Raw genomic sequence first — 27,262 nt, 5'->3', positions numbered from 1 at the left:
AGAAGAAAATCAAGGAAAGTGTGGGCCCCTTACTGAATGAGGGAGGCAACCTAGTGACCGAGGATGTGGAAAAAGCTAATGTACTCAATGATTTTTTTGCCTCTGTCTTCACGCACAAGGTCAGCTCCCAGATTGCTGCACTGGGCAGTACAGCATGGGGAGAAGGTGACCAGCCCTCTGTGGAGAAAGAAGTGGTTCGGGACTATTTAGAAAAACTGGACGTGCACAAGTCCATGGGGCCGGATGCGCTGCATCCGAGGGTGCTAAAGGAGTTGGCGGGTGAGATTGCAGAGCCATTAGCCATTATTTTTGAAAACTCATGGCGATCGGGGGAGGTCCCAGATGACTGGAAAAAGGCTAATGTAGTGCCCATCTTTAAAAAAGGGAAGAAGGAGGATCCGGGGAACTACAGGCCAGTCAGCCTCACCTCAGTCCCTGGAAAAATTATGGAGCAGGTCCTCAAGGAATCAATTATGAAACATTTAGAGGAAAGGAAAGTGATCAGGAACAGTCAGCATGGATTCACGAAGGGGAAGTCGTGCCTGACTAACCTAATTGCCTTCTATGATGAGATAACTGGCTCTGTGGATGAGGGGAAAGCAGTGGATGTGTTATTTCTTGACTTTAGCAAAGCTTTTGATACTGTCTCCCACAGTATTCTTGCCACCAAGTTAAAGAAGTATGGGCTGGATGAATGGACTGTAAGGTGGATAGAAAGCTGGCTAGATCGTCGGGCTCAACGGGTAGTGATCAATGGCTCCATGTCTAGTTGGCAGCCGGTTTCAAGTGGAGTGCCCCAAGGGTCGGTCCTGGGGCCGGTTTTGTTTAATATCTTTATTAATGATCTGGAGGATGGTGTGGACTGCACTCTCAGCAAGTTTGCAGATGACACTAAACTAGGAGGCGTGGTAGATACACTAGAGGGTAGGGATCGGATACAGAGGGACCTAGACAAATTAGAGGATTGGGCCGAAAAAAACCTGATGAGGTTCAACAAGGACAAGTGCAGAGTCCTGCACTTAGGACGGAAGAATCCCATGCACTGCTACAGACTAGGGACCGAATGGCTAGGTAGCAGTTCTGCTGAAAAGGACCTAGGGGTCACAGTGGATGAGAAGCTGGATATGAGTCAACAGTGTGCTCTTGTTGCCAAGAAGGCTAACGGCATTTTGGGCTGTATAAGTAGGGGCATTGCCAGCAGATCGAGGAACGTGATCGTTCCCCTTTATTCGACATTGGTGAGGCCTCATCTGGAATACTGTGTCCAGTTTTGGGCCCCACACTACAAGAAGGATGTGGAAAAATTGGAAAGAGTCCAGCGGAGGGCAACAAAAATGATTAGGGGTCTGGAGCATATGACTTATGAGGAGAGGCTGAGAGAACTGGGATTGTTTAGTCTCCAGAAGAGAAGAATGAGGGGGGATTTGATAGCAGCCTTCAACTACCTGAAGGGGGGTTCCAAAGAGAATGGAGCTCGGCTGTTCTCAGTGGTGGCAGATGACAGAACAAGGAGCAATGGTCTGAAGTTGCGGTGGGGGAAGTCCAGGTTGGATATCAGGAAAAACTATTTCACTAGGAGGGTGGTGAAACACTGGAATGCGTTACCTAGGGAGGTGGTGGAGTCTCCTTCCTTGGAGGTTTTTAAGGCCCGGCTTGACAAAGCCCTGGCTGGGATGATTTAGCTGGGAATTGGTCCTGCTTTGAGCAGGGGGTTGGACTAGATGACATCTTGAGGTCCCTTCCAACTCTGATATTCTATGATTCTATGATTCTATGAAGCTCTGAACAAAGGACTGATGACCCATCCCAGCTGGGGATGTTCCAGAGACTTGATTTGAACCTGCAGTTTATTCTATCACCGCTACAAGACTGAACCAAGAACTTTGCCATTACTGTATGTAATTGATTCCATTTAACCAATTCTAACTCTCATCTCTAGCTTTTTCCTTTTATGAATAAACCTTAAGATTTTAGATTGTAAAGGATTGGCAACAGCGTGATTTGTGGGTAAGATCTGATTTGTATGTTGACCTGGGTCTGGGGCTTGGTCCTTTGGGATCAGGAGAACCTTTTTTTTCTTTTATTGGGGTATTGGTTTTCATAACCATTTGTCCCCATAACGAGTGGCACTGGTGGCGATATTGGCATTGGCCTGCTAAACCCAGGGTTGTGAGTTCAATCCTTGAGGGAGCCACTTTGGGATCTGGGGCAAAATCAGTACTTGGTCCTGCTAGTGAAGGCAGGGGGCTGGACTCGATGACCTTTCAAGGTCCCTTCCAGCTCTAAGAGATAGGATATCTCCATTTATTTTTACATCATTCCCAGCACCAGAGGGGATTTCAGCAGAAGCCTGGAGCGTGCAGCTACACGCAGGGCTGGTGTACGTGGCTCGCTGAGCCGTGCCCGGGGGATAACACGTACTCAGGGTGGGTGGAGGCCAAGGCGAAGAATAACCCATGGGCCCAGCCAGCCCGTCTCCCAGCCAGAACAGCATATTCCCTGCGGGCACCGATTTGTGCTTTGTCCAGACTCGTTTCAAGGGTGTTGAGCAACAGGGCTCGTGCCCCTGCCCTCGGCGGCTATTCCAGTGTAACGTGGCTCGTTTCCCTGCGCTTCACCTGCCCCTCGGTTCTCCTGCTATCGCCCAACGAACGGGAGCGAGCAGAGACAGGAGCAGGAATTACAACACACCCGCTCCCGGGTTGCGACCCTCAGCAGCTTTCTGACAGTGGTCTGGGCACACTTAGCTTTGTTCGCACGAAGGACCTAGAGTAAATGCACCATTTGGTCCCGCTGCTCTTCAGTTGGCCCTGAACCGAGGCCAAACAAAACTCGCCCGGGACCTCGACTCGCCTGGTGGGTGGAGCCAGACGTAAGGACTTTCCAGCGCTCGGGAACACACCCATCACAGCCAACGGCCTTGTACCAACGGTCTGGCCAACAGGCGAGCTGCAGCTGCCCTCAGAGGCTGTTCTCTCCCAGGACCCAGCCTGTGGGTCCTCTGCACCTCGTGTGCTCATCTCAGAGCTGTCATGCCTGACGGGACCCTTGGGGCATCCTGTCTGACCTCCTCCCAATTACCCCGCTAGTCAGCCCCATCCCTTGTTTGGCTAAAGGCAGCCAGGCCGGCTCTGAAGCCTTCAAGAGATGGAGAATCCACCACTTGGCTTGGTTGTTTGTTCCAGTGGCTACTGACCCTGACTGAAAAATGTGTCTAATTGGTCTAACTTCCAGCCCTTGGTTCTTGTTCTGCATTTCGCCCCATGCCAAAGAGCCCTTTAGAACACACTGCCTCTCCCCTGGTTAGGAACCACACGCTACCCACCTGTTGTGTACGTACACATGGGACGTGTCGCTGGTGCGGCGCGGCCTGGCAGGACGCTCAGTTGAGATCTGCGGTGCACAGGCCCCTTTCCAGCACAGCCGTGGCTCCACGTCCCTCAGCTCCCTCGCTCTGAGCGCCTGCAGCTCGAACACCCCTGCATGCTCCTTCCCGCTGTAGGCGCCAGCACGTGGGCAGCAGGAGCAGAGAGTTTAGAGCCAGCGGCTGGATGGAAAATCGGCAGTGGTGAAAACCCAGAGGAGAAGGAAGACTTGGGGGGATTTATTTTCTACTGGTTCCCTGCAATGCCCCTCGGAGGAAAACTCCCAGCTCCGGACTGAGGGCTGGGCCCTGTCCAATGCTCGTCAGCATGGGGAGCGCGGCGCTTTCCTCTGAGCTCCGGCACTTCTCGAGCTGAACAGTGTGTGTAGATTAGTGCCAGGGCTCGGAGAATTCCCAGCCTCGGGACAATGGGAAATTGGGGGCTCTGCTTTGCCCCTCCAGCGGCTTCCCGCCATGGCAAGCTACCCACTGCCACAGCTGGCCGGACAGAGCTCCCTCGCTGTTGCTATGATCTGTGGCCTGGGTGTGGGGCTCACCAGAGGGTAACTCCCTTCCCTTGGGGTGAAACGCTGCCTCTGCAGCGCTCATTCCAGCCGTTAAAGCTGATACACCCTCTCCCACCGAGTACCCTGGGGCGCTGCCACTTGGTCAGCAGAGGGAGAGCCAGCTGCCAGCACATGGCTGCCACCCCTGCTGATGCCAATCAGAGCACACAACAGCATCCAGGACTCCAGTGATACGGCCGTCTGACCCCAAGCAAGTCCCTCCCCCTCCTCACGCTCCGTGCCTCAGTTTCTCCATCTGAACAAGGGAGATAAGGCTCCTGGCCTGGCCCCGAGGGCTAATGGCTGCACAGCTCTGTGGAGATGAAAGCGCTCAGCTGCACTTGTTTGATTTCCCTGCTCACTCCGTGGTTCCCTGAAGGTTTGGCTGCCGTACCACTGGGCTGGAAGAACGCATTGGCTCGAGGAGCGAGCGGTGGTTAATTGCAGCATGCAATTAATTAATTCCTGTCCCTCGGCCCCTGCTCTGTCCCGGCCTCTCAGCTGGGAGAAGCCAGGGAGAGCCCAAGGGAGCAGGCTGAACGTCATGCTCTGATGAAGCTGGGGGTTGACACAGCCCTGGCGGGCGTAGAGGCGCTCCCACGAGTTCATTCCTCCGTGTCTCCGACGCGTTCCTGTCTTGTTTGAAGCATGAAAAGGGAGAGAAGGCAGCGGGGCCCGGCCCACGCGGTGACTCAGGGAGAACCAGCCGCCAGCCGCGCACAGGGCCCCTTGCACCTGACATGTGGTGGCTGCCATGTTCATTGGCCACTGGGCGGGCTCGTCAGCACCGCCTCCCCCACGTTGCCTGGGGGGGATTGTTTGCTGTGGCCAGAGTGGAGACGGACTAGCGGCCCTGAGAATGCCCGACAGAAGAGCCGATAAAGCACTGCTGGCCGGGCCGGGCTGGAGAGTCCCGGGATGGAGCAGGGCCGTCCCGTGGCTCAGTACCGCAATTCAGCTGCCACCTCCCTGACTCTGAACCCGACTCCTATGGGAGCGGTGGGCGGGGGCTGTCCACACAGGCGACTGACGGACGGACGGAGGGGCTGCTGGCTGGAAAGCAAGGGTGGATCCCTGAACCGGGGGACGCTTGGACCCCACAATCCAGTGATAACATCGAAGAAATCAGCCCATCCCTGGCCGGGTTGCTGCCAATCGTTTATTTATTGAGTTGTTGTCACAGAACAAACCCCAAACTGTTCCACTCAGAGCCCCCAGCCGTGTACGTGTGTGTGTGTGTGTGTGTGTAAGTGCGTGTGTGTCAGGAAACGGCAGCCGAGCGGAGCAGCCGTTTGCAGCACACCCCGTGCACAGCAATCGAGTCCAATACGCCAGTTTATCCAGCCCCACTCAGACCGACTTGCGCGGGTCACACCAATGCAGCCTGGTTGGCTTCTCCCCACGCACTCTGCTGGGTGACTTCTCTCCCCCTCCCCGTCCTCTCTTCACTTGGGCTTTTCCACTCAGAGGAATCAAACTCAAGGGACAGGCTTTGCCGAAGGCTGAGCGCACCCACCCACGCGGAGGGAGGCCTGCTCCAGAGGGGAACATACGCGACTCATTAACCACTTGGCTGCTGCCGTCCAGGTGCCGAGGGCCGAGTCCCCCCAGCGGACAGCGTCCCATTGGAACAATGACACGCCCAAGGACTCCCACGGGGCTTTGCACAAAGAGATCTCAGGGCATCTCACAAAGGTCGGCAGCACTGGCCCAATTCCACAACTGGGCAAACGGAGGCACCGGCAGCAAAGGGCCTCGGGTGCTGGGTGCCCACTTGAGGCATTTTAAAGGTGCTGAACCCCCCACTATCCACTGTGCTCAGCCCCTCGAAAGGAGCAGGCTGGAGGGGTCTCAACCTGGATACCAAAAACGGAGGTACCTACAATCAGCGGATGAGTGAAAATTCCAGGGGAGGCAACTCGTGACGTTCACACAGCAGAGAACCGGCAGCCTGCAGCCAAGGGGTCAATGCCGCCTATGCGATCCCATGGAAAGGAGCCCCCGTCCCTTGTGCTCACGGATCCCAGCCTGCTGTCCTGGTGCTTCCCACCCCATTGGTGCTAACTCCGGGCAGTGCCCCTCCGACCCCTCGCTGCTGCCAAGCAGTAACAGAACCCGAAAACCTCCGGGCTGTCTAAAAATAGGCTCTGAGGATTGAGAGGGGCTTGCTGGGCCGGCTGCTGCTAACAGATGCCAGGGGCAGCGCAGCCTGGCTAAGTTTAGGGTCCCGCTCGAAAGCTGTCAAGGAGCATTAAGTCCCCGGGAAAAAAGCCTTTTAAGAGGAGGTTTGAGCGGCTCAGCGAGCTCGCGCAGCGATTGGCTTTGGCAGGGCACCCGACCGTGCTCTGTGCTGGGGCAGCAGAGGGTGGTTTCAAACCCCTGGGGCAGGCCGGCACGAGGCCTCGGCCTGCTGGTGTCAATCACACCCATAAGGCAGCCTGGATCCGTGGTGTGAGCGGCACGTGGGCAGCGTGCTGGGATCTCAAGCCCCCAAACAGGAAACGCCCTGGGCCAGGGATCAGCAAAAGCCCAAAGGCTGATGGGACTTTTGCCACCTTGAGGGGGGGCAGGATCGGGCCCATTAAAAGGCACCTGGGTGGGATCGACCCAGCATTTATTTAGCAACTTGGAGGCGGCTGGAATGGCGGCCCTGGGGGCAGCCCATCGAGCCCTCCCATCAGCCTGGCTGGACAGACACGAACGGTCTCTGGTTTCCAGGCAGTACTAAGGGCTGGGGCGGAAGCCAGGAGAGCGTGACAAGGGGCATCACAATCCCCACCAGCCCCAGGGGGAGGCCCAAGTCTGCAGCCTGGCCCCCAGAGGTGGGGGAGGGGGATCCGCAGGCCATGGGGTCAAGTGGAACCCAGGAGTTACCACAGGGGGCTAGTGGGCTTGGGGGGCTGAGCCCCAGCGGGCAGGTCCCGGGGAGACCCTGCCCTTCTCGCTGCGGGGAGCCTGGCTAAAGATTCTCCATCCCCTAGGCACCCATCGACGACCCTCTCCGAAAGCGGGTTATCTGCAGCGCGGTTATGGAACGGCAGAGAGCTTTTTAAACATGGTTATTACGGCAGTTTAAGCTCCTGGTTCCCCAGACTAATCCCGGTTCAGAGCACGCCAGAGATAATCACGCTGCAGCCTCCCTGCAAGCGCCGCTGGGCTCCCACGAGCCGTCCCACTCCTCCACCCGGGAGCTCAGTGGAGCCTGCCTAGGCGGGGATCTCTACCAGCACGAAGCACCCCGGGCTGCATGGCGAGAAACCGATGAGCACAGCAATGGGGCGCGGGGCACAGGCACTTGGCTGGGGGCACGGAGGCTAATCTGGCCAAGTCTCTCCTTCCACTTCCAGCAGCCTCTCACGGCCTCTCCTGCTATGGACAGGCAGGAGGGGCAGGGCAGATTTGTTCTTGGCTTGGTGTGGGGGAGCAGGTTGAGCGGCGGGGTCTTTCCCCACAGTGCTCACCGCTTGGTGAAGGGCAGACACAGTGAGCACGCACCAAGCAATGCAGCAGGCCCTGGGCCCACACCGAATCTGCAGATCCTTAAAATGGGGAGGGGGCGAGGGAGGAAAGGGGCCCTGGGCTGGGGGGTTTGTAGAGCCACAGGTGAAGGAACATGGATTCCGGGTCTGCCCCACCCCGCTCTGCTCTCCAGGGACAGAATCCCAGCGCAGCTCAGCAAGCAGGGGCTCCGTTCACCTCCGGCTTGGCCATCTGCTTGGACCAGAGGGGACAAGAGCTGCTGCTTTTCCGGCTTCCCTTCGGCTCCCACTAGGAGGTGGCTTTCGGAGCTCATGGCCGCCCAGTCCAATCTAGAGCCTTACGTGCAGCCCATGGGGTTCGAGGGCACAGGGCACCCACACCCCTGTTGGAGAAGAGGCCCATGCATGGAGGCCCTTCAAGCAGCCAACCCCGGGGTCGCTTGGCCCAAGTGGCATACATCTGGCTGGGCAGCCAGGGGGTGGGCTGCAGAGAGGGGGCTGGGTGCGATCTGCTCCAGTGAGTGCCAGGGAGGGGCTGTCCTCAGGCTGTTGCGAAGCAGCCAACACAGCTGCAGATGGCCAAGCTCTGGGCCAGTCCTTGCTCTGTCCCCAGGGCCGGGCAGCCTCGCTGGCGACGCCCCGGCTCAGGAGCTGCTGTTTGAGCGCATCAGCTGCACCAGCTCGTTGGTGAGGGTGTAGCGCTTGCCCTGCCAGCGGAAGTGGGTGGGGGGCCCGCCGGCGCCCTGGCTGTACTCAAAGCAGGGACTCAGCTCAAAGGCCAGGGACGATTTCACCAGCCCCACGCCGCCGGCTTTCTGCGAGGCCGGGTGATAGACGCGCCCGTTCTCAGGGAACATCACCAGCTTCTCTGGCTCGAAGCCGACCACCAGCCTGTCTCCGCCGCCGCAGTAGGAGAGCAGCTCCTCGCCCGCCTGGCCCCGCAGCAGGTGGGTGAAGACGATGGGGCGGTCGTCGCAGCGCACAAAGTTGTGCTCTCGGCCGCAGGGGGAGAGGTAGGGGAAGGCGTCCTGGTAGCGCCCGCTCCGGTTCAGCTGCAGTTGTTTGAAGAAGAAGGCGAGGAACTGCTTATCTGCGAAACAGAGAGACACCACAGGGGGGTCAGCGGCCAGAGAACTAGATCGGTGCGCTCTGCAAGGCTGAAGCCTGTTTTACACGACACACCTCCCCCCATCAGCGAGCGGCTTCGTTAGAAGCCCATATGCCAGGCCAACAAAAGGCACGTTCCCTGCAGGGGCTCGGGAGCACCCTTGGGAACCTCGGCCCGGAGCTCACTCCTGGCTGCAATTCACTCCAGACCCAGCCCAAAGTGCACGCTGAGGAGGACGGAGGCCACGGCTCCCTGGCCTCGCACGGGCCTGTTGACGGATCTGCTCCCGGAGATGCGCTGTTCTGATTCAGGGCGCATCCTCCTCCCCACTGCCTGGTATTGCAATGCAGTTACAGGCCTTGGAAATTAGCAGAGCTGCACCTGGCCCCTTCCATCTCCAGAGCTCTGGCAGGCTAATCAGGAGGTGGCAGCAGAGCTACCCCGGGAAACATCGCTCCTGATTAATTCCCATCTCTAAACTAGAAGGCCTCCGCATTCATCTCTCTGCTGACCGCACACAGCGCATCTCCAGCTGTCGTCCGACAGGCTGCTCCGGGCTGTATGGGGGTAAGGAATCAGCCCTGGCTGTTACCGACCGCCTCCAGCTCTCCGGACACTCTGCTTCTAGCCCTTCATTGTCGGCATGATCTTTAGAGCCAAGGGGCCCCGTCAGACCTCTCTCCCCGCATGGCTTGAACCTCCTGGGGGCACTCCCCAGTGGCACAGGAGCGGCACAGAGGCCAGCCTGGCATTGAGCATGCCTCTCCTGCCAGACTTCCACTTATCCCCCTAAGTGAGCAAAGCAGGAAAGTGAAACATACAAGATCTGGTCAGTTTCATGGCTTTGCTCTGTGGCCAGGAAGCAGGAAAGCGAAAGGGACAGGAGATCATGTTCTTTGCTCCTCCATTGAATCCCTCTGACGCCTCCCCCTTCCTCACCACATGAAATCCAAACTCCTTGGCTCTGTTTTCAGCACTGTGCAGACCTGTCTCCTCCTCAGCCCCCCCCCGTGTCTCTTTCTGCATCTCCCCCTTTCTTCTCCACTCTTAGGGTGACCGGACACCCCAATATTGGGGGCTTTGTCTTTTATATGCAACATACCCCCTACAAGAAACTAACCGGCTGCTTATGGGGAGGCTGGGGCTGCCTGGGGAGAACCTCGCCAGCTCACGAAAAACCCCCAGTGTTAACTTGAGTGACCACGGCCACCTTGATCACATCCCTCGCACGCTGTGCCCCTCAGCTCGCGTCTTCTCCAATGGAGGTTCTTTGGGGCGGGGCCCTTTTGCCTCGCACATGGTGAGTGCTACAGCAAATGAGTCACGCACTCATTAACAGACGAGAGGGCACCAGCATCGCCCCCCGGGCACAGCCCTGCTCCATCTGTCAGAGTCTAGTTCTCATTTGCTTTTAAATCGATTGCCAAGATCTCACACATTCCTGAAAACCGACACAAAGGATTGTTTAAAAACGGGAAGCCCCAGAGGTCAGTGCACGTGGGGCTGGAAATATTCCCCGCAGGGTTTAACAGGGTGCAACCCCTCATGAGAGAGAAGAGTTCTCGAGGGTGGTGCAAGGGGATAAGAGAAGACATATGGGCCAGTCATTATTTAGTGTACGTATTACAATGCCAGCCAGAGGTCTGGATTGGACTCAAGTTGGGTTTGGGGCTGAACATGTGATACAAGAAGACAGTTGCTTCCTTGAGGAATTTACAGTCTAAAAAGGCAAGTGATGCACCGAGGGGAGGAGAGAGGACTATAGCGGTCTATGCCCAGCTCCGCCACTGAGATGCTGCGTGACCTTGGGAAAGTCTCTTAATGGCTCTCTGGCTCAGTTAACCAACAGGGGCAAGGACACTGACCCACATGACAGGACTTCAGTTGCGTGTGTGTACAGAGAGGGCTTTGGCTGGAACAGAGCAATGAACCTCAGAGAATTACAACCACTAAAAGCAAGGGGATGACATTGATCTGTCTAGGTTCTTCAGTACTACTGGGATGAAGGCCAGTCATGAGAGTGCCTTACAAGCAGCCATTCGTTAGCCCTCTCCTCCTGCCCCCGTCATGTAGGGGAGTGCGGTTACCTCCATTTTACAAACGGGGGAGTGACACGCAGGGAATCTAAGGGACTGGTCCAGTGACACAACGATGCAGTCGCATGCCTTAGCCACCAGCCCCTCCTTCCTGAACAGAAGCGCTTCCTCCCAGCAAGGCCTGTTGAACCGTGGAACAGTTGCCCAAAGGAAGGAGTTTGGGACATTTAGAACTGGGCGAAGTGCTGGTGAATCGACAGGGACTGATCTTGCTGTGGCCCGTGGGGAATGGGCTGAAGGAAACCTAACAAGACGCCCGAATCCTAGGACGAGATGCAAGTCGCCCTGTTTTCCAAGTCGCTTGCTGAAACCTACGTGCTGCCTACCCATGCTTCCCGAGAACTCCGGCCAGATTCCCCTCTCAATTTCCCCCACAGACATCCAGAGTAACTCCAGGGCCCTCCACAGAGTCACGCCAGAGATCTACACCAGCACAACCAAGCGCCGACGGTAGCTCAGGGAAGCGCGCGCAAAGGAGGGGTGACAGCAAGTCACACTGGCAGGCAGGCAGGCAAGCCGGGGGACTCGCCTCTGGCTGATCACCGGGAAGAAGCTGATTTTGGCCAGGGAACGTTTGCCCATTCCACACCCCCTACTGCTGCCGGGCTGTTCCCGGAGCGAAGCCCCACGCCAACGCTGGCCAGCTTACCGCTCACGGATCTTTCAAGGGGCACAAGCTCCCGAGAGGCATGTTCAGGTTAGTTTTATGTAACAAAGATAATGCAGTAATAAATGTCACAGCTGCCTGTTTGCCAAGTGAATCGTGGCCTACAGCAATTAGACATTCACAAATCACCTTTAAAATACTCTTTAGCAGCAAGGCTGCCTCTGCACCGACGGGGCCAGCTACAGCTGCTGAGAGCTTATGGGAAACCTGCAGCTCGGGGAGAAGTCATTTGGCAAAAGCAAATTACTTCCCAGTACTTATTAGCTTATACCCTGCTGTGTGGATCCATTTTTGTTAGCTAATGGTGTCTTTTATTCCTTTGTTTTGCCTGGCCTCCTTTATCAAGCCATTTAACAGCGTTCTTTCAGAGCAGCACCAGGAAGGGGGTGGACATATTGTGGCTGATTGTTCACCTAAAATACAGCGAGGGGAAGTCAACAGTAGCCACTCGCCCTCTACTGCCTCTCTCGATCAGTGACCTGGAGAGAGTGAAACGGGCAGAAGGCTCGGAGGTTTTAACAGGCAGGGGAGAAGGGAACAGAAGTTATTAATAGCAAGAGCTGAATCCCTGTAATTGTGCAAACGAAATAAACATGCAAAAGGCCTTGTGCTGTCTTTGCTGGAGAATCTGCTGCTGGAGAAAGACTGAATTGCAAACAGTTTTTAAAGGAACATGGACCGAAATGGAGCTGGAGCGCCAGAAAGATGGCGCCAGGGGAGGGGGAAGTCCTAGATGCTGGACAGGCTAGCGGTGCCTGCAGCCAGGAGACCCTGGGCTTTGGCAGCAGCGGGACAGACCTAGCCGCTCCCCCAGATCTTGCACTAAGCAGGGTTAGGCCAGGCCAAACTCTGGGATGGGAGATTTCCGAGGAACATGTCAATGTGACAGGAAGTGGTGCTGATTCAGTAGCCAGCGCTTCCCCGTCTGACTCAGCAATGACCCACCATCCCATCATGGCGCTAGGGGCGTTGTGCTGCGAGGAGCAGGGTGTGTGACTGTCACGATGTGACGAACTGGGACTGTTCCTTTGGGGCTCCTCCCTGCCACCCCCTGACCGGCTCTTTACAAACTCATCAGCCAGCTGCCCGGCGTGTCGCGGGTTCTCTGGCTTTCTGTCCACCAACCACAGCCTCAGGTCGGATGGGCACCGCTCATACAGTTGCTCCAGTACCAGCAGTTTAATCAGGTCCTCCTTCGTCTGGGCCCCACCAGCCCACTTGCTGGCGTATCTTTCCATGCGGACGGCTAGTTGCAGATATGAGATCTCAGGGGTTTTATCTTGACTCCGGAACCTTCCCCGGTACATCTCAGGAGTCAGCCCAAACTCACGTAGCAGGGCCTTTTTGAATAGTTCGTAGTCCCCTTTCTCTGCCTCTCCCAGTTGGCGGTACAATGCCACGGATTTGGGGTCCAGTAAGGGGGTAAGGACCCGGAGTCTGTCCGCGGGATCAACCCGGTGCAGCTCGCAGGCCGTCTCAAAGGCCTCCAGGAAGTCATCCATGTCCTCCCCCTCCTTGTATGGGGCCATGATGCACTTATCAAAGCTCCGTGCAGTCCTGGGTCCCCCCTCACTCACCGCAGCCGGGGGTTCGCTGCCCCTCAGTCTCGCCAGTTCCAGTTCATGCTGACGCTGTCTCTCATTCTCCTGTCTCTGTCTCTCTTCATGCTGTCTTTGTCTCTCATTCTCCTCCCGTTCACGCTGATGCTGTCTCTCTTTCTCCTCCCGTTCATGCTGACGCTGTCTCTCTTCACGCTGATGCTGTCTCTCTTCATGCTGTCTCTGTTGTTCACGATCCTCCAGCTCCCTCAGTTTTAGCTCTTTCTCCCATTCCAGCCAATTCCGCTCCCCGGATGCCGAACGTCGCCGGGAGGCTCCTCTGCTGGCCGGCGGGCTTCGCCGGGGGGACCCCCTGCTGGCCGGGGGGATCACGGCGCCTTCGGTATTTGCTGGGCTCCTCCCCACCCTTCCCCTAGGCATAGGAAGGAGGGGTCTCGGGAAGCCCTCAGCAGCCGGCTGACCACTCCCAGCTGGGACAGACACTGGTGCCTGCGCTGCATTTGCCAGGCTGCTTCCCTGAGACACAGGGATCAGTTCATTCGCGCGATCTTCCGCCTCCAGCTGGGCGATGAGCTGTTCTTTGGTGAGCCTCCCAATGCGCAGCCGCCTCTGCTTGCACAGCTCCACCAGGTCGCTCTTAAGCCGCTTGGCATACATCTTCCTGCTGGCCACTCACCGGCCTGTGTGCTCACAGCTCCCCACAGTTTGCAGGGGGCCCCCTAGTGTGCCAGCCCTTCTCGAGGTCACCACCTCTCTGCCAGGGTCGAGCTGCAGACTCCTCCGCCCCTGGGACCACTCGCTGTGATCCCACGGGGGACCCTGTTACTGCAAAAGTCCTTCTCGCTGGTCACACACTCCCAGGGGTAATAACCGTCTCTCTCCCACTCTTCAGCAGGCCTGGTCCCCGTCAATCCCCCTTCGTTTTACTGCTCCCCAGTCACTTACTGCAGGAAGCGCCGTCCACGGGGTGCAGTAGATCCCACCGCTGCCACCAGTTGTCACGGAGTATTGGGGAACTCAGGGCCCTGCACCCCCGGCTTCCTGCGATTCACCATGACTCTCAGCCAGCCAGTAAAGCAGAAGGTTTATTTGGATGACAGGAACACAGTCCAAGACAGGTCTTGCAGGCACAGACAACAGGGCCCCCCTCAGTTAGGTCCAGCTTGGGGTCCCAGGGCATCCCAGCCCCCCCCCTTTGGGGGGTCAGAGCCATCTCTGCCTCCCAGCCATCTCTCCAGCCTCCTTCCAGCCTGCTTCCAGCACTCTCCTTCAGCGACCCCTCCCACAGCCTTTGTTCAGTTTCCCGGGCCCCGGAGTCATCTGACCTCCAACCCCCTCCTGGGTTCTCATGTTACAAGCTCAGGTATGTTCCCTTGGGCCGGCTCCCATCCCCCGATGCAGACCATCCTAGTCACACTCCCCTGTCAGCATTCACACACCCCAGCAAGAACAGTCCCAGTTCGTCACAGTGACTCAATAAGGGGTGCTGCCCCCCACAAGTCGGTCTGCCCTGTTAACAGCCGCAGCATTCCACCGGCGGGTGAAGCAATCCCTAAATATCCTTCCCTACCCTCCCAGGGGCTGCTGCATCTCCATGTTGGGGAAGCCCTTTGCATCTGCAGCTCTTGAGACCCTACAGACAGTGAGAAATGCCCCACAGCTGTCCTGGGGAAACCGAGGCGCAGCTGGGTGAAGCCTGGCTTTCACCTTTGCTCATTAGGAAGCAGCCCGCACAGTGAAAGGGGTTGGGGTGAATGGCCAAGACCAGGCCGCTCTCACCCTGCTATGGAGCAAGACCGGAGGGCTGCAGGTGCCCGGGGAAGCCCGTGTGACATCGTAGTGAGATCAGGCCCATCTGGATAGGGCACTGGACGGGACTCAGGAGACCTGGGCTCTATTCCTGGCTCTGCCACTGATCTACCAGGTGACCCTGGCCAACTCATTGCCCCTCCTTGGGCCTCAGTTTCCCCATCTGTCACATGAGGATAATGATGCTCAGCTCCTTTGAAAAGCGCTTTAGGCTCTGCTGCTGAGAGGCGCCGTGCAGGAGCTGCGTATTGTTAGGTACAGTGTGTTTCCAGCAGCCTTGTAACTACCTCCCACTGGGCTTAGCCGTACCTGGGGCTGTGAAAAGGGTCCAGCCTGGCACAGGAGGTGGAGAGGGGGGAGCCCTGGAACCAGAACAGGGGTTTCCCCATTTGTTTGATCCCGGTGGGGTGGGGAGGGGGAGACACAGACAGACCCGGCACACCCAGTGCTGCCTGGGGCTGCCTTACTGTTACCAACACTGGCGAGTTCCGGCATGCGCCAAGCGGCTCGGCTCATGAGGGAACGTCGCACGCTGGGGTCTGTCCCCCTCTAAGTCGAGGCACAGGCAACTGTGACCTCATGTGGCTCTGGGGGAGGGAGACTCAGAGGAGAGTCATAGACGCAGACTCTAAGGTCAGAAGGGACCATTATGATCATCTAGTCTGACCTCCCGCATGATGCGGGCCACAAAAGCTGACCCACCCACTCCTGGAATAATTCTCTCCCTTGACTCAGCTGTTGAAGTCCCCAAATCATGATTTAAAGACTTCAAGTCGCAGAGAATCCTCCAGCAAGCGACCCCTGCCCCATGCTGCGGAGGAAGGCGAAAAACCTCCAGGGCCTCTGCCAATCTACCCTGGAGGAAAATTCCTTCCCGACCCCAAATATGGCGATCAGCTGAACCCTGAGCATGCGGGCAAGATTCTCTAGCCAGACCCTCTGGAAAAAGTTCTCTGTAGTAACTTTTAATATCCCATCATTGACCATTGTTACTAATTACCAGCGATGGCACGTTATTGACCTATTGACTAAAATCACGTTATCCCATCAAACCATCCCCTCCATAAACTTATCAAGCTTAATCGAGTCATTTGTAGCTTCGAGGCCTGAGGTTCACCTCCCAGTGCTGTGGAAACCATCCCCGTGTCCTGCCCTCAGTACCAGACAGCAGCTGCTGGAACCTCAGTGAACGGCACCATTGAGCTCCTGCCGTTTTCAGTCACTTGAAGATAAGGGCCCAAACCTGTCCCCGTGTAAGTCGATGGTCACCACAGGGATGAATTTGGTCCAGAGCCTTTAAACGCATGGTGGGTCATAAACTTTGCTAGAGGAGTCACTCCTCTCACACCGAGGTGCTGGAACGAGGGGGGCTGGGGGGGCTGCAGCATCCCTGGCTTGAAGTGGTTTCCATCATATACAGGGTTTACAGCAGGGGAGGGCAAACTACGGCCCGGGGGCCGCATCCGGCCCTTCAGACGTTTTAATCCGGCTCTCGAGCTCCTGCCGGGGAGCGGGGTCCAGGGCCTGCCCCACTCCGCACGGCTCCTGGAAGCAGTGGCATGTCCCCCCTCTGGCTCTTTTACGTTGGGGCAGCCATGGGGCTCCGCACGCTGCCCCCACCCCAAGCGCCGCCCCCGCAGCTGCCACTGGCCAGGAACTGCGGCCAATAGGAGCCTGGCCGCACTTCTGCGTAGGAGCCAGAGGGGGGACATGCCGCTGCTTGAAGCGCCGCCTAGAGCCTGCACCCGACTCCCTCCCACACCCCAACCCTCTGCCACAACCCTGATCCCCCTCCTGCCTTCCGAACTCCTTGGTCCCAGCCCTGAGCACCCTCCTGCATCCCCAGCCCCACCCCAGAGCCCTCACCCACAGCTGGAGCCCTCACCCCCATCCCCCTGCCCCAGCCCAGAGCCCCCACCCGCACCCTGAACTCACTTCTGGCCCCACCCCAGAGCCCACACCCCCAGCCTGAGTCCTCACCCCGTCCCGCACCCCAACTTCATGAGCATTCATGGCCCACCATACAGTTTCCATATCCAGATGTGGCCCTCGGGCCAAAAAGTTTGCCCACCCCTGGTTTACAGTTTGGTTCAATGGCACTTGGCACCCCCACTATACAAACTGTTCCAGCCCCCTGCTCCCACGAGCAGAAGAAACGTGACCCCCTCAGGCCAGCGAGGGTGGGAGGAGCCTTGTGGAAGCGAGGCAGCTCTGACTAGCGGATGTGCAGATTTCAGGGAGTCCAGTTTACAGCACAGTTCTCCTCTGAAAATCAACCCCCGAAGGCCTGGGGCCGGGTCGCAGTTAATCTGATCAGATATGCTCAGGTCACGGGAGGATTTTCTAATGGTCAGCCCCAAACTCCCCCAGGATCTGAGAGTTGAGCTGGGTTTTATCTGGGTCACACCCCATCAGGGCCGTCCCTAGGGTCTGGGGAATCGGGGCATTGCTTTGGGGGACCCCGCGGGTCGGTGCGATTGGCCAGCGCACATGGGTGGCACATGAACCGCTGGCTGGGGAGGTTACCCCCAGCCCCCCCCCCTTCCACACGAGGGAGAGCACACCGGGAGGGAGAGCACGCCGGGAGGGAGAGCGCACGGCAGCCTCCCCAGCCCTGGGAAGGCAGGTGGTGTGGCCCCAGCCCCTGGAGCCCAGCGGCAACGCTGAAGCGGGGCTTTGGGGGCGCGGAGCCACGTCTGGCTGTTTGGAGAGGCACCGCCTCCCCTACCCGCGTCTGTCCCAGAAGTGACAGGTTGGTCCTGGAAGTGATGGATTTGTCACTTCCTCCCTCGGCCCCAAGGCGCCCTAGGGACGGCCCTGCACCCCATCATCAGTAATAAAAGGTTGGAAGGCAGATCTGGCCTGCAGCGACACCTCTGTAACCCTCCTGCCACCAGCAAGCATGCACGGGGGCCCCTGATTGAAACTTAGCAAACAATCCTATTGATGGTGTGGCTGGGGACACTGATTGTCCAAAGGCATGTTCTGATTGGCCAGCTGATGTCCGTTCAGGTGATGTCACAGCCACGGACCAATCAGAACTGCTGTAACCTCACTGCCCACCAGAAGAGCAGAATCCCTGTGCCTAGTGCATTAGAATTGCTGATACTTTCGAAGTGCAAAGCTGCATTCCCATTCTCCTGTTGTTCCCTCTTATCCTTCCACTAGGTTACGGACCTTGTGCAGTAACTGGAGTTCTTCGAGACACGTGTCCCTATGGATGCCCCACTTCAGGCGTGCATGGGCCTTCGACAACAACGAGGAGTCCGGTGGCACCTTAAAGACTAACCTTCGGGCAGAGCTTTTCGGTAGCGGTGCCTGTTGGGCCCACACATGCACCCTATTCACCCTTGCGCTCACCCCAAGCAGCATTCCATCCCCTTACTGCTCTCTCTTCTCTGTTCACTCAAAACGACTTGTCGTGGCAACGGATACATTGCCCAAAGTTCCCTGCCCTATTTAAAAGGATGCTGGGGTTTTTGTATGAGCCACTGTCACAGCAGCATGACATTAATGAATCTACGCTCAGAGCCCGCCCCCGGGAAGGCTTAATTAAATTCTAAATCTAATCACAGGCAGTCACTCGAGCAGGGTGTGCGAGCAGCCAGTGCATTTGTCTGCGTGTTCAAAGGCTGCTACTCAGGAACAGTGCAAAGCGCACAGGGAATTACAAGTGCTTAGTGTGAACAGCGCCCTCCTCCGGGGAATTCGCTTCACATTAGGAGCTCAAGCTTCACCCAGATCTCGCTCCCAGCGGCGAAAAGTTCAGTGGTTGATCTGCCAAGTGAGGGGTTGGGGGATAAGCATTGCCTGCAAAAAAAAGACTACAGGTCCCAGCATTCAACGCTCCATCTTGACCTGAGCAGAAGGCAGCCCAGATGAAGACTCAGCATTGCATGCTGGGACCTGTAGTCTCTGTGGCTGCAGGGCTGTATTTAAAGTTGGGGGGGCTGCAGTTTGCTCTGTTCTGCGGGGGAAGGTTTAGGACTCACGACTATGCTAGTTCCCCCTCCCCAAACCCTGATTGTTAAGAAGTGGGGAAGCCGACGTAATGGCCGGCGAACACAGCAAGGGGGGGCTGACAGGCGGCCCATTCAGAAGAGCGCCAGGCCCCGGCGGGCTCACAACAAGCCTAGGGAGCCGTGTTGCCAAGTGGTGGCAGTGGCAGGCCAAGCAGGGCCATTGGCGGGAAGCGGCTCAGGGGACTTAGAGTCTAAATCCCATGTTTCAGCTCATGTCAAAGTAGCGGTGGATCTTAAAGCCCCATTTAAGGTTTAACTGGCCATTTGTTGTAGCCTCGGACGAGGGGGTGGGGTTATTGTGGGGGGTAGCAGATTAACAGGGACCTGCTATGAGGGAACATGGCACCGTGGCCTGACGGGCTTCACTGACCCGAACCCCTCTGTGCTCATCTAGGCTACGAGGGGCGAGACCTGCCATCAAGGCAACCTCCCGTTGAACCCGTTTAAATCACGTTCTCCTGTCGCCCGCTGTCCCGGGCCCAGCCGGCTGCTGGTACAGGGGAGCAGGGATTTCCCCGCGGCTGAGCTGCTTTCCTAACACGCGGGTCCAGCTGTCAGCCAGCTGTGGCTTTCGGAGCCCGAGTAAGGATTACAATCGCGCACACAGCTCTTGAAAACCAGCACCTGAGAAGCGGGTGAGTGCGGCTCCGGAGGAAGCTCAAAATCCCGCAGAGGAGCTAAGTGAGGGGATTTTAGGACTCATCTCCAGGCTTAGCCCGTGGGGCTCTCCCAGCCGGGCCGCCCCCTCCTGTCCCTGCAAAGGGGTGCTGGTGAATAACCGCAGTAGCGAGCGTGGAGGAAGTCAGCGCAGGAGTCCTGCAGGCAGACCCCAGAATAACGCCCTCCTGCGAGCAGCAAGGGAGATTGTGTTCTGCAGTGGGTGGGACCCACGGGTGATTAGCGGCGGGGCTGGAGAACTTAGCTGAGTTATATCCCTCACCCCACAGCTCCTGCAGCACAAGCCGCACCAGCCTGTCTCCATGCCTAGGAAGTGCAGCAGAATACAGACTTACCCGTGATAGCCTGGGACACGTTCACACCCGCACAGCAGTAGTAGCCTTACAGCCTAGGCGGGCTGCAGCCACTAGAGGGCAACACGCTCACCCAACAAACGGGTCTGCCGGATTCCAGCCAGCAGAGCGCAGCGGTGGCCAGAGATCCTGGGAGGACAAAGTGCACTGAGGAGCCGCTTGGGCCATTCCAAGCACTGCCTGGTATCATCACAACCACGGCTGAGACTCCAGAGAGGCAGCTAGGAGAAGGCGCTGAGCCAGACGGCACCGCGAGGTTCAGCACACCCCTCTCCACGCCTCCCTCTAGTCAGGAGAGACCCCGCCCCAGAGTGGTGTGAAAGGGAGCGCATGGGGCCCCGCTGATCAATTGCGATTTCGATAGCATGGCATCTCCTAGCACCGTGCTAGGGCAGTAGGGCCAACGCTGACTCAGAGGGGAGAGCGCCCCCCACTCGGCCCCCTATCCTGCTCCCTGCAGCACAGCGAACCCGAGTGCTTCACTGGAGCACTGGGGTCTGCCCCGCCCAGAGGGGAGAGCACCGCTATAGGGTCCCATCAGATGAGTGACAATTCTGAGGAGCGAGAATTCCCTACGGATTCACCGTCTCTACGTCCTGTGGCACAGGAGATTTCCCCCACCGGTCTCCCATCCAAACGCTGAGCCAGCCCAATCCTGCTTAGCTTGTGAGAGCCAAGTTCCCAGACGGGGGAAGAGAAATCATCCCCTCACTGGAGAAGGGACAAGGGAGAGCAGAATCGGGGCATGTGGGGAAGGGACGGCGTTACCTTTAAAACAGGTGATGAAGTTCTTCACTTTGGCATCGTCCAGGAAAAGCTGCAAAACAAGGCAAGAGGGGGGACAGTGAAGATCAACCTGCCAGAGCACAGAGGGGGCTCCCCCAGAGGACCGTGCCCCAGGGGCCAAGGGAGACATTTCAGAGCCGTGCGACTGCGGCTCCAGGAGTCCACGGCCCAACTATCCTACACAACGTCACGGGTAAAGCATGTTCCGTGGAGCTCTGTGGCTGCCCTTTGATCACGATGGAGAACGGCAGGCAGAGACCTGCAGTCTCCGTGAGCCAGATCTCTGGGTTAAAGAGGATGATGCTACAAGGGCTCCATATGTTACGAATTAGGTGTGACCTACTGGCCCTTGCCACATTGCCAACACGCGCCTGGGTGGGACATTGCCTCTGCTTTGGAGCAACGGCTCCACGTTGTCGCCACCTCCCATCAATGATCCCAACTGGCGCTGCTGAAACACACGGCCAGCCAGGCGCCCCCCTCCCCAGCTGCAGGGAACGAGTCACTCACTGGAGTCGCAAGGCGTTTCCAGTATCCTCTGGGGTTGTGAAGAGAACTGGGCCTCTGATGTTCCGGCCATGCAGCCGTCCCCTCCCCCGGGTCTTCTTTCTATCAGTGGGAACTAACCAGCGGCCTGATTTTCAGATGTGCTGAGCACCTGCGGCTCCCACTGAAATCAGTGGGTCCTCTGGGCACTCAGCCTCGTTGAGAATGAGGCCGTCCATCCCTGCTCCCCACAGCAGAAAGGGGCGATTCTGCAACAGCCACAAACAGCCCCAAAGCCTGAATTCGCAGGATGGTTAATGTACAGAGCAGGCCGATGCACCTCAGCACTGCGGATGCTTCTTTAGCACTAATTACAACTCCTCATCTCTCTCGCTATTAATGCAATATACGGGTAATGCAGGAAAAATGATCAGTTGATGCTAACGGATTAGAGAGGCACAAACAGCCCGGAGGGCTGGAAGAGGGCCAGATGGTATTTCCCGAGCCCAGAAACAGACCGTTTCATGGGTCTGATGCTTCCCAGGATTGAGATCTCACATGGAGCTTATTAAGAAGTTTCCCTTGGCTTTGAGAGCAGGTCAGCCCGCTGACCCTACAGCTAGCATGCTGCTATCCTGCCTGGGAAACCCAGCCTCGATCCCCTCTGCTCCTGGCAGTGATGCTGCATGGACGGTGCCCTCAGCCCCGGCAAGCAAGGGGAGTGACAGCAGTTTGCTCAGCACCCATCTGCCTGGCTGCTTTAGGGGTGGCATTAATGGAGGCTGGGAGGCGTTCCCGCAACGCTGCCTGAATCAGAGGAGAGCAGAAGGGGGCAGAGGGGAGCTGCTCTTGGCTCCAAGGACCCAGGAATCCCCCCAAGAGAAACAAGGAATAGATTCCATCTGCCTCCTGGCGGAGAGGAGTCTGCTCCCCAGGGTTTGTCCATAGTTCGTACGCAGCGTAACTAACCCAGGCACAGACATCCGCCAGATCACAGGCTGCTACTGCTTGGCCTAGGAGAGTAACCCCATGAGCTGGGAGTCCGTAGCAGCCGGCTATAGTCACTGGAGCCGGCTGCTAGAGGGGGACAGGGTCACAGGCACCTCGCTAGTGTATTGCAATGGCCTCTTAGCCAAGTGCATCTCCCCACCAGCCTGACCTGTATTTGAACCTGACAGCAACCACCTCCCTGGGGTCGCGTAGCTCAGCAAAGCTACCAACTGATGTCGCCGCCATCTTTCAGGCTAGAACGGACACAGCCTCGCCTGTCCCAAACCCCTGGCTTTTGGGGCTGTGCCACCCCCTTTCCTCCTTGGGTCATGGCAGGGATCACACTGCACTTACAGTCACCATATTTGAGGACTTTGGCACAGTAATGTGCATTTTTAGCTTTTTGGCACCATCTGGTGGCACAACTGGGGAACTGTCACTTTAAGCCGACTGCACAATCCAGATAAAAAATCATCCAACAACAAAAAGTGGAACCAACTACAACAAACTTCACAACTCACAGAACACCACCCTGGGAGGCTCCACGGCACTCCATGACACACCAACATCATCAGTTTATCACGACGACCCCTAACCGGAGTTGAATTCTCTGTCCTCTGCAAGGGACTGAACGTCTGCCCCATCACAGAACCTGATACCATACGAACATGTGGAGAGCTAGAAGAAATCTTTTGCTACCTCCGCCTCCAAGAATTCTTTCACAACAATGATGACACCACCCTCAACAACAATGATGACACCACCCTCAACTACCGTGTTCCCACCGACAATCACAGGAAGAAAGAATCATCTGACTCGACACCGCACAGTGGACAAAACCACACACATTGATTGGCTGTGAAATCCTTAACACCAATCACAACCACCACAATCCCTCCACTGCCGAGAGGACAGCTATACAGTTCCTGAAATCCAGCCACCAGAAAACGATCAAACCAGCAGACAAAGGGGGTGCTATCATAGTTCTCGACCATGATGACTACGTCAATGAGGCCAATCGACACCACCTACTCCTAAGAAACTCAAAGAAGACCCCACACCACAATTCACCAGATATTTAAAGGATGTCATCAAATCCTTCCCCAAACAACTCCAAGAGAAACTATACAACCTCACCCCCCATGAGACCACCCCAGGGACCTTCTACGTGCCTCCCAAGGGAGCCCAGGCAGGTCCATCATATCTGGCCATTGTACTCTTACTGAGGGAGCATCAGGACTCATAGAAACCATTCTCAAAGCACTCGTCACACAAAGGGCCAGCTTCCTCCAGGACACAACCAACTTTCTCCAGAAACTCTGCAACATTAACATCCTCCTTCAGAACACCATCCTTACCACCATGGATGCCATCTGCCTATACACCAACATCCCTCATAATGACTGCATGGCTGCCTTCCTCAAATATCTACAAAACAATGGACAACACTCAGATATCCACCCCAAACACATCATCAAACTCATCCATTTCAGCCTCACCCATAACAATTTCACATTCAGCAACAAACACTTTGTCCAAACCATGGGAACAGCAATGGGTAATGGCTCCCCAATATGCCAACTTCTGCAAGGGCACCTTGAGGAAGAATATCTGGACAAATGCACCATGAAACCAATGATATACCTGAGATATATCTGGACAGATGACCTAAGCTCCCTTGTAGATTTCCACCACAACTTCAACAACCAGCACCCATCCAATTAAACTCTCTCTAGAACACTCCTGCACCAGCATCAACTTCCTGGACACCACAATCAGCTTCAGCAATGGAACCCTACAGACAACTACTTACAAAACACTCACAGATGACACATCCAGTAACAACCCTAAACGCACCAAGAAATAAATCTGTTATCTACAGTCAGGCACTCAGATACCACAGCATCTGCTCTGAGGAGAAAGTCCAGGATACACACATTAACACACTTTAAACTACCTTCACTAAACAAGGACACCTCACCGGAGAAGTAGATCACGTCATGGAATGGGCCTCAAATGCCTCAAAAGAACCAGCTTCAGTACAGAAAAGGAACTCTCTCTGCCTTCACATCTCTAGTTGTCACCTACCACCCCACGCTGGCACCCATGCATACAGGGTATCTCTAAACAGTTACAATGCACACTTGATGGGGACCCCAACCTGAAAGAAATCTTTCCCAAACCCCTCTTCTGGCCTTCAAACAACGCCCCCAACCTCGTCAAGCTCTCATCAGAAGCAAGCTCCTCATATACCAGGACTCACCAACTCAAAGTGGCACCAGACTCTGCCAGAACAACAGATGCAAAACCTGTTGACACCTCCTCTGCTACGATGTTCAATACCCCCCACAACACACCTTTCAAGATCCATGGGTCCTACACATGCCTGTCACAACATGTGCTGTACCTCATCCAGCGCATTAAATCCCCCAGAATAACTATGCGGATGAAACCAGACAAGCACTACGCTCTCAATGAATTCACACAGGAAAATGATAAAAGACAAAAGCACCGTATCAACTGTGGGTGAACACTTTCCACAAAGCAATTGCTCTACATCTGCCCTCTCAGTTCTCATCCTCCCAGGAAACCGGCACAACACCTTCAAAAGACAAGCCTCCGAGCTTAAATTCCTAACTTTGCTAGACACTAAAAATCATGATCTTAATAAAGACACTGGATTTATGGCTTCTTACAACAATCAATAACCCAATAACTCCCTTTTTTTGTTCTATGACCGGAAGGGTGTTAATGGGCCACTTCACCTTGAAACAACCTGGTCCAGCTTGTATTTAGCTGTGACACGCTGGGTATGTCTACACTGTCATTAAAAACCCGCGCTGGCCTGTGCCGGCTGACTGGGGCTCTGGCTAAGGGGCAGTTTAATTGCACATTAGGTGTTCGGGCTAGGGCTGGAGCCTGGGCTCTAGGAACCTGCGAGGTGGGAGGATCCCGGAGGGCTGCAGCGTCTATCATAATTAAATAGCCCCTTAGCCCAAGTCAGCCAGCACAGGCTTGCCATGGGTGTCTAATTGCAGTGCAGACATACCCTCTGACTGCCTTCCCCAGACCTGCCGAAGAGCTCTGTGCAGTTCAAAAGCTTGTCACTCTCACCAACACAAGTTGGTCCAATAAAAGATATTACCTCACCCCCCGTGTCTCTCTGATCTCCTGGGACCAACACAGCCACAACACTGCACACAATCCAGACTCAGTCACCGCCTGAAGGCCAAGAACCAGAGTACAGCACAGCTGCCTACGAATTTACTGAGGGGTGGAAGTGGGGCCTATGGACCCAACACCTGCCTGTCCTGCAAACTCCCTCCCTTCCCTCCCCATCTGGGAGCCAAACCGCAAGCTGGGGTCTTCCCACCGCTAACATCACATTGTCAAAAGCAACAGAGAGTCCTGTGGCACCTTACAGACTAACAGATGTATTGGAGCATGAGCTTTCGTGGGTGAATCCCCACTTCGTCGGACGAAAGCTCACGCTCCAATACGTGTGTTAGTCTGTAAGGTGCCACAGGACTCTCTGTTGCTTTTAGATCCAGACTAACACGGCTACCCCTCTGCTACCTGATCGCATTCTCAGTGGTAGTTTTTAAGCATGGACCAAAAAAGGGAGTTTTTAGCAACAGTCTGTGGCTGCAGAATCTGGGCGTCCTGCTGATGACACAAGAGGCGGAATAGGCTCCAATTTGCTCCCCTGTATTTATGATAGTGCCTGTCAAGGCAAGAGACCTGACTCAGATGCAGGGCAAGGGGTGAAGAGGCCGTTCTTAGAGACAACGCAGCCTAGCGCTCCCATAGAGGTGGAGCTGGAAGGAGGACACCGGGCTCTCCCTGTCTGGAGGCTGGGCACCAAGTAGCTGATCTCACCTTACTGCGACGGGCAAACTTCGTTTTGTGCCCAGCTACCCCTTGTCCCACATAATGAGGCTGGGCAGGTTTTTTTGTTTATATAATTTCAACTGATAATATCCATGTTCATTAACAAACTTTTATCCATTCAATGTTCACAGCTGTGCAAAGTTATGGGCTTTAAGTATTTTTTCCATTTTTATCGATGTAAATTTTCACATTTGTGGGAAACTGTTGGGGTGGGGGGTGTCAGACAATTAATAACAGTAGACGTTGAGATTCAAATAGTTAAATCTTTGTAAATGTGAAAACACAAATTGTCAACCTCACATATGAACAGCCTCAAATCAAACCCTGGTTTGTTCTCAGGCAGGATTTCTCTTAGCTGTAAATTTCGGTCATGATGGGTGGAAATATTTTGTGGGTGCTTGAGTGTTTGTTGGAATCAACATTTACCAATAAAAACCGAATCCTTCCAAGCCACCCAGCCCTGGCGGTCGATGCAGTTACTGCTCCGCTAGTGACTAGGAACTAGCCATTGCCAACTCTCATCATTTTGTCATGAGTCTCATGATAATTATTGTTTCCCTTAAAGCCCCAGCTCCTGGAGTCAAGTGGGTATGTGATGATTTTTTGCTGCCATTCTAAAGGAAAAGTAAGTTTCTAGCCCTAGTGGCGTGGAGACAGCTTCCAAACCTGACCCCAGTGCACCCTAAAGGCTCAACAAACAGAAAGCAAATAAAAAGACCCCCAAATCCAGTATTTTTACATCACCTCATGATTTTTGGTGAGCCTGACTCCTGATTTTGAACACCTGGGGCTGGCAATGCTGCCTGGCAGAAATGGGGGGCGGCCCGGCTCTGGCACAAGCTGCCCACGCCGGCCCCCGGCTGGGTTTGCTCTGGCTGCCGAGCCCCACTATCAGCTCTTGGCCCACGGGGGAGAGGTGGCAGCATTTCCCATGGCCTCTCCCGGGGCCCCTTCTCCCACAGCCCCTCTCCTCTCCCCATAGCCCCCCGCCCAGTGCCCCCAGCCCCGCACCCAGCAACCCTGGCCAGCCCCGAGCCCCTGGTCTGTCCGGCCCCTCGCGCCCGTCACCGGGGCCTCTGATCCCCCCCCAGCCCGGCCCCTCGCCGCCCGTCCCCGGGGCCTCTGACCCCCCCGGCCCGGCCCGGCCCGGCCGCACCTGGCCCTGGTGGTCGATGTAGTAGAAATACTCCCGGGCGCGGGGCGAGGGGCTCTGGCCCTGCGTGTAGGCGGCGGGGCCCGCGGGCCGGAGCAGGGCGCGGAGCAGCCTCATGGCTGGGGCCGGCCGCGGTTACCCTGGAGCGGCGGGTCCGGCAGCGCAGCCGCTCCCCGGCCCCGGGCCCCGCGCTCGCGTTCCGGGGCAGGCCGGGACCCGGGGCCTCGGGACGGGGCCGCCTGAGGGCGAGGGGCC

The 27,262-nt window shown here is 56.4% G+C and overlaps 1 protein-coding gene across 1 annotated transcript; it reads right to left on the bottom strand.

Moving 5' to 3' along the window:
• Window positions 1-5,075: 5,075 nt before the first annotated feature.
• Window positions 5,076-27,262, bottom strand: C2H8orf82 (chromosome 2 C8orf82 homolog). The gene is made up of 3 exons (XM_065586392.1): window positions 27,011-27,262; window positions 20,470-20,518; window positions 5,076-8,499 (listed from the first exon to the last, which is right to left on the bottom strand). Exons 1-3 carry the CDS (start codon window positions 27,122-27,124, stop codon window positions 8,054-8,056), a joined length of 609 nt encoding a protein of 202 aa, XP_065442464.1. The 5' UTR covers window positions 27,125-27,262; the 3' UTR covers window positions 5,076-8,053.

Source organism: Chrysemys picta, chromosome 2 (genome assembly GCF_011386835.1).
Source record: "Chrysemys picta bellii isolate R12L10 chromosome 2, ASM1138683v2, whole genome shotgun sequence".
NCBI lineage: Eukaryota > Metazoa > Chordata > Testudines > Emydidae > Chrysemys > Chrysemys picta.
This window is presented reverse-complemented; position numbering and strand designations above follow the sequence as displayed.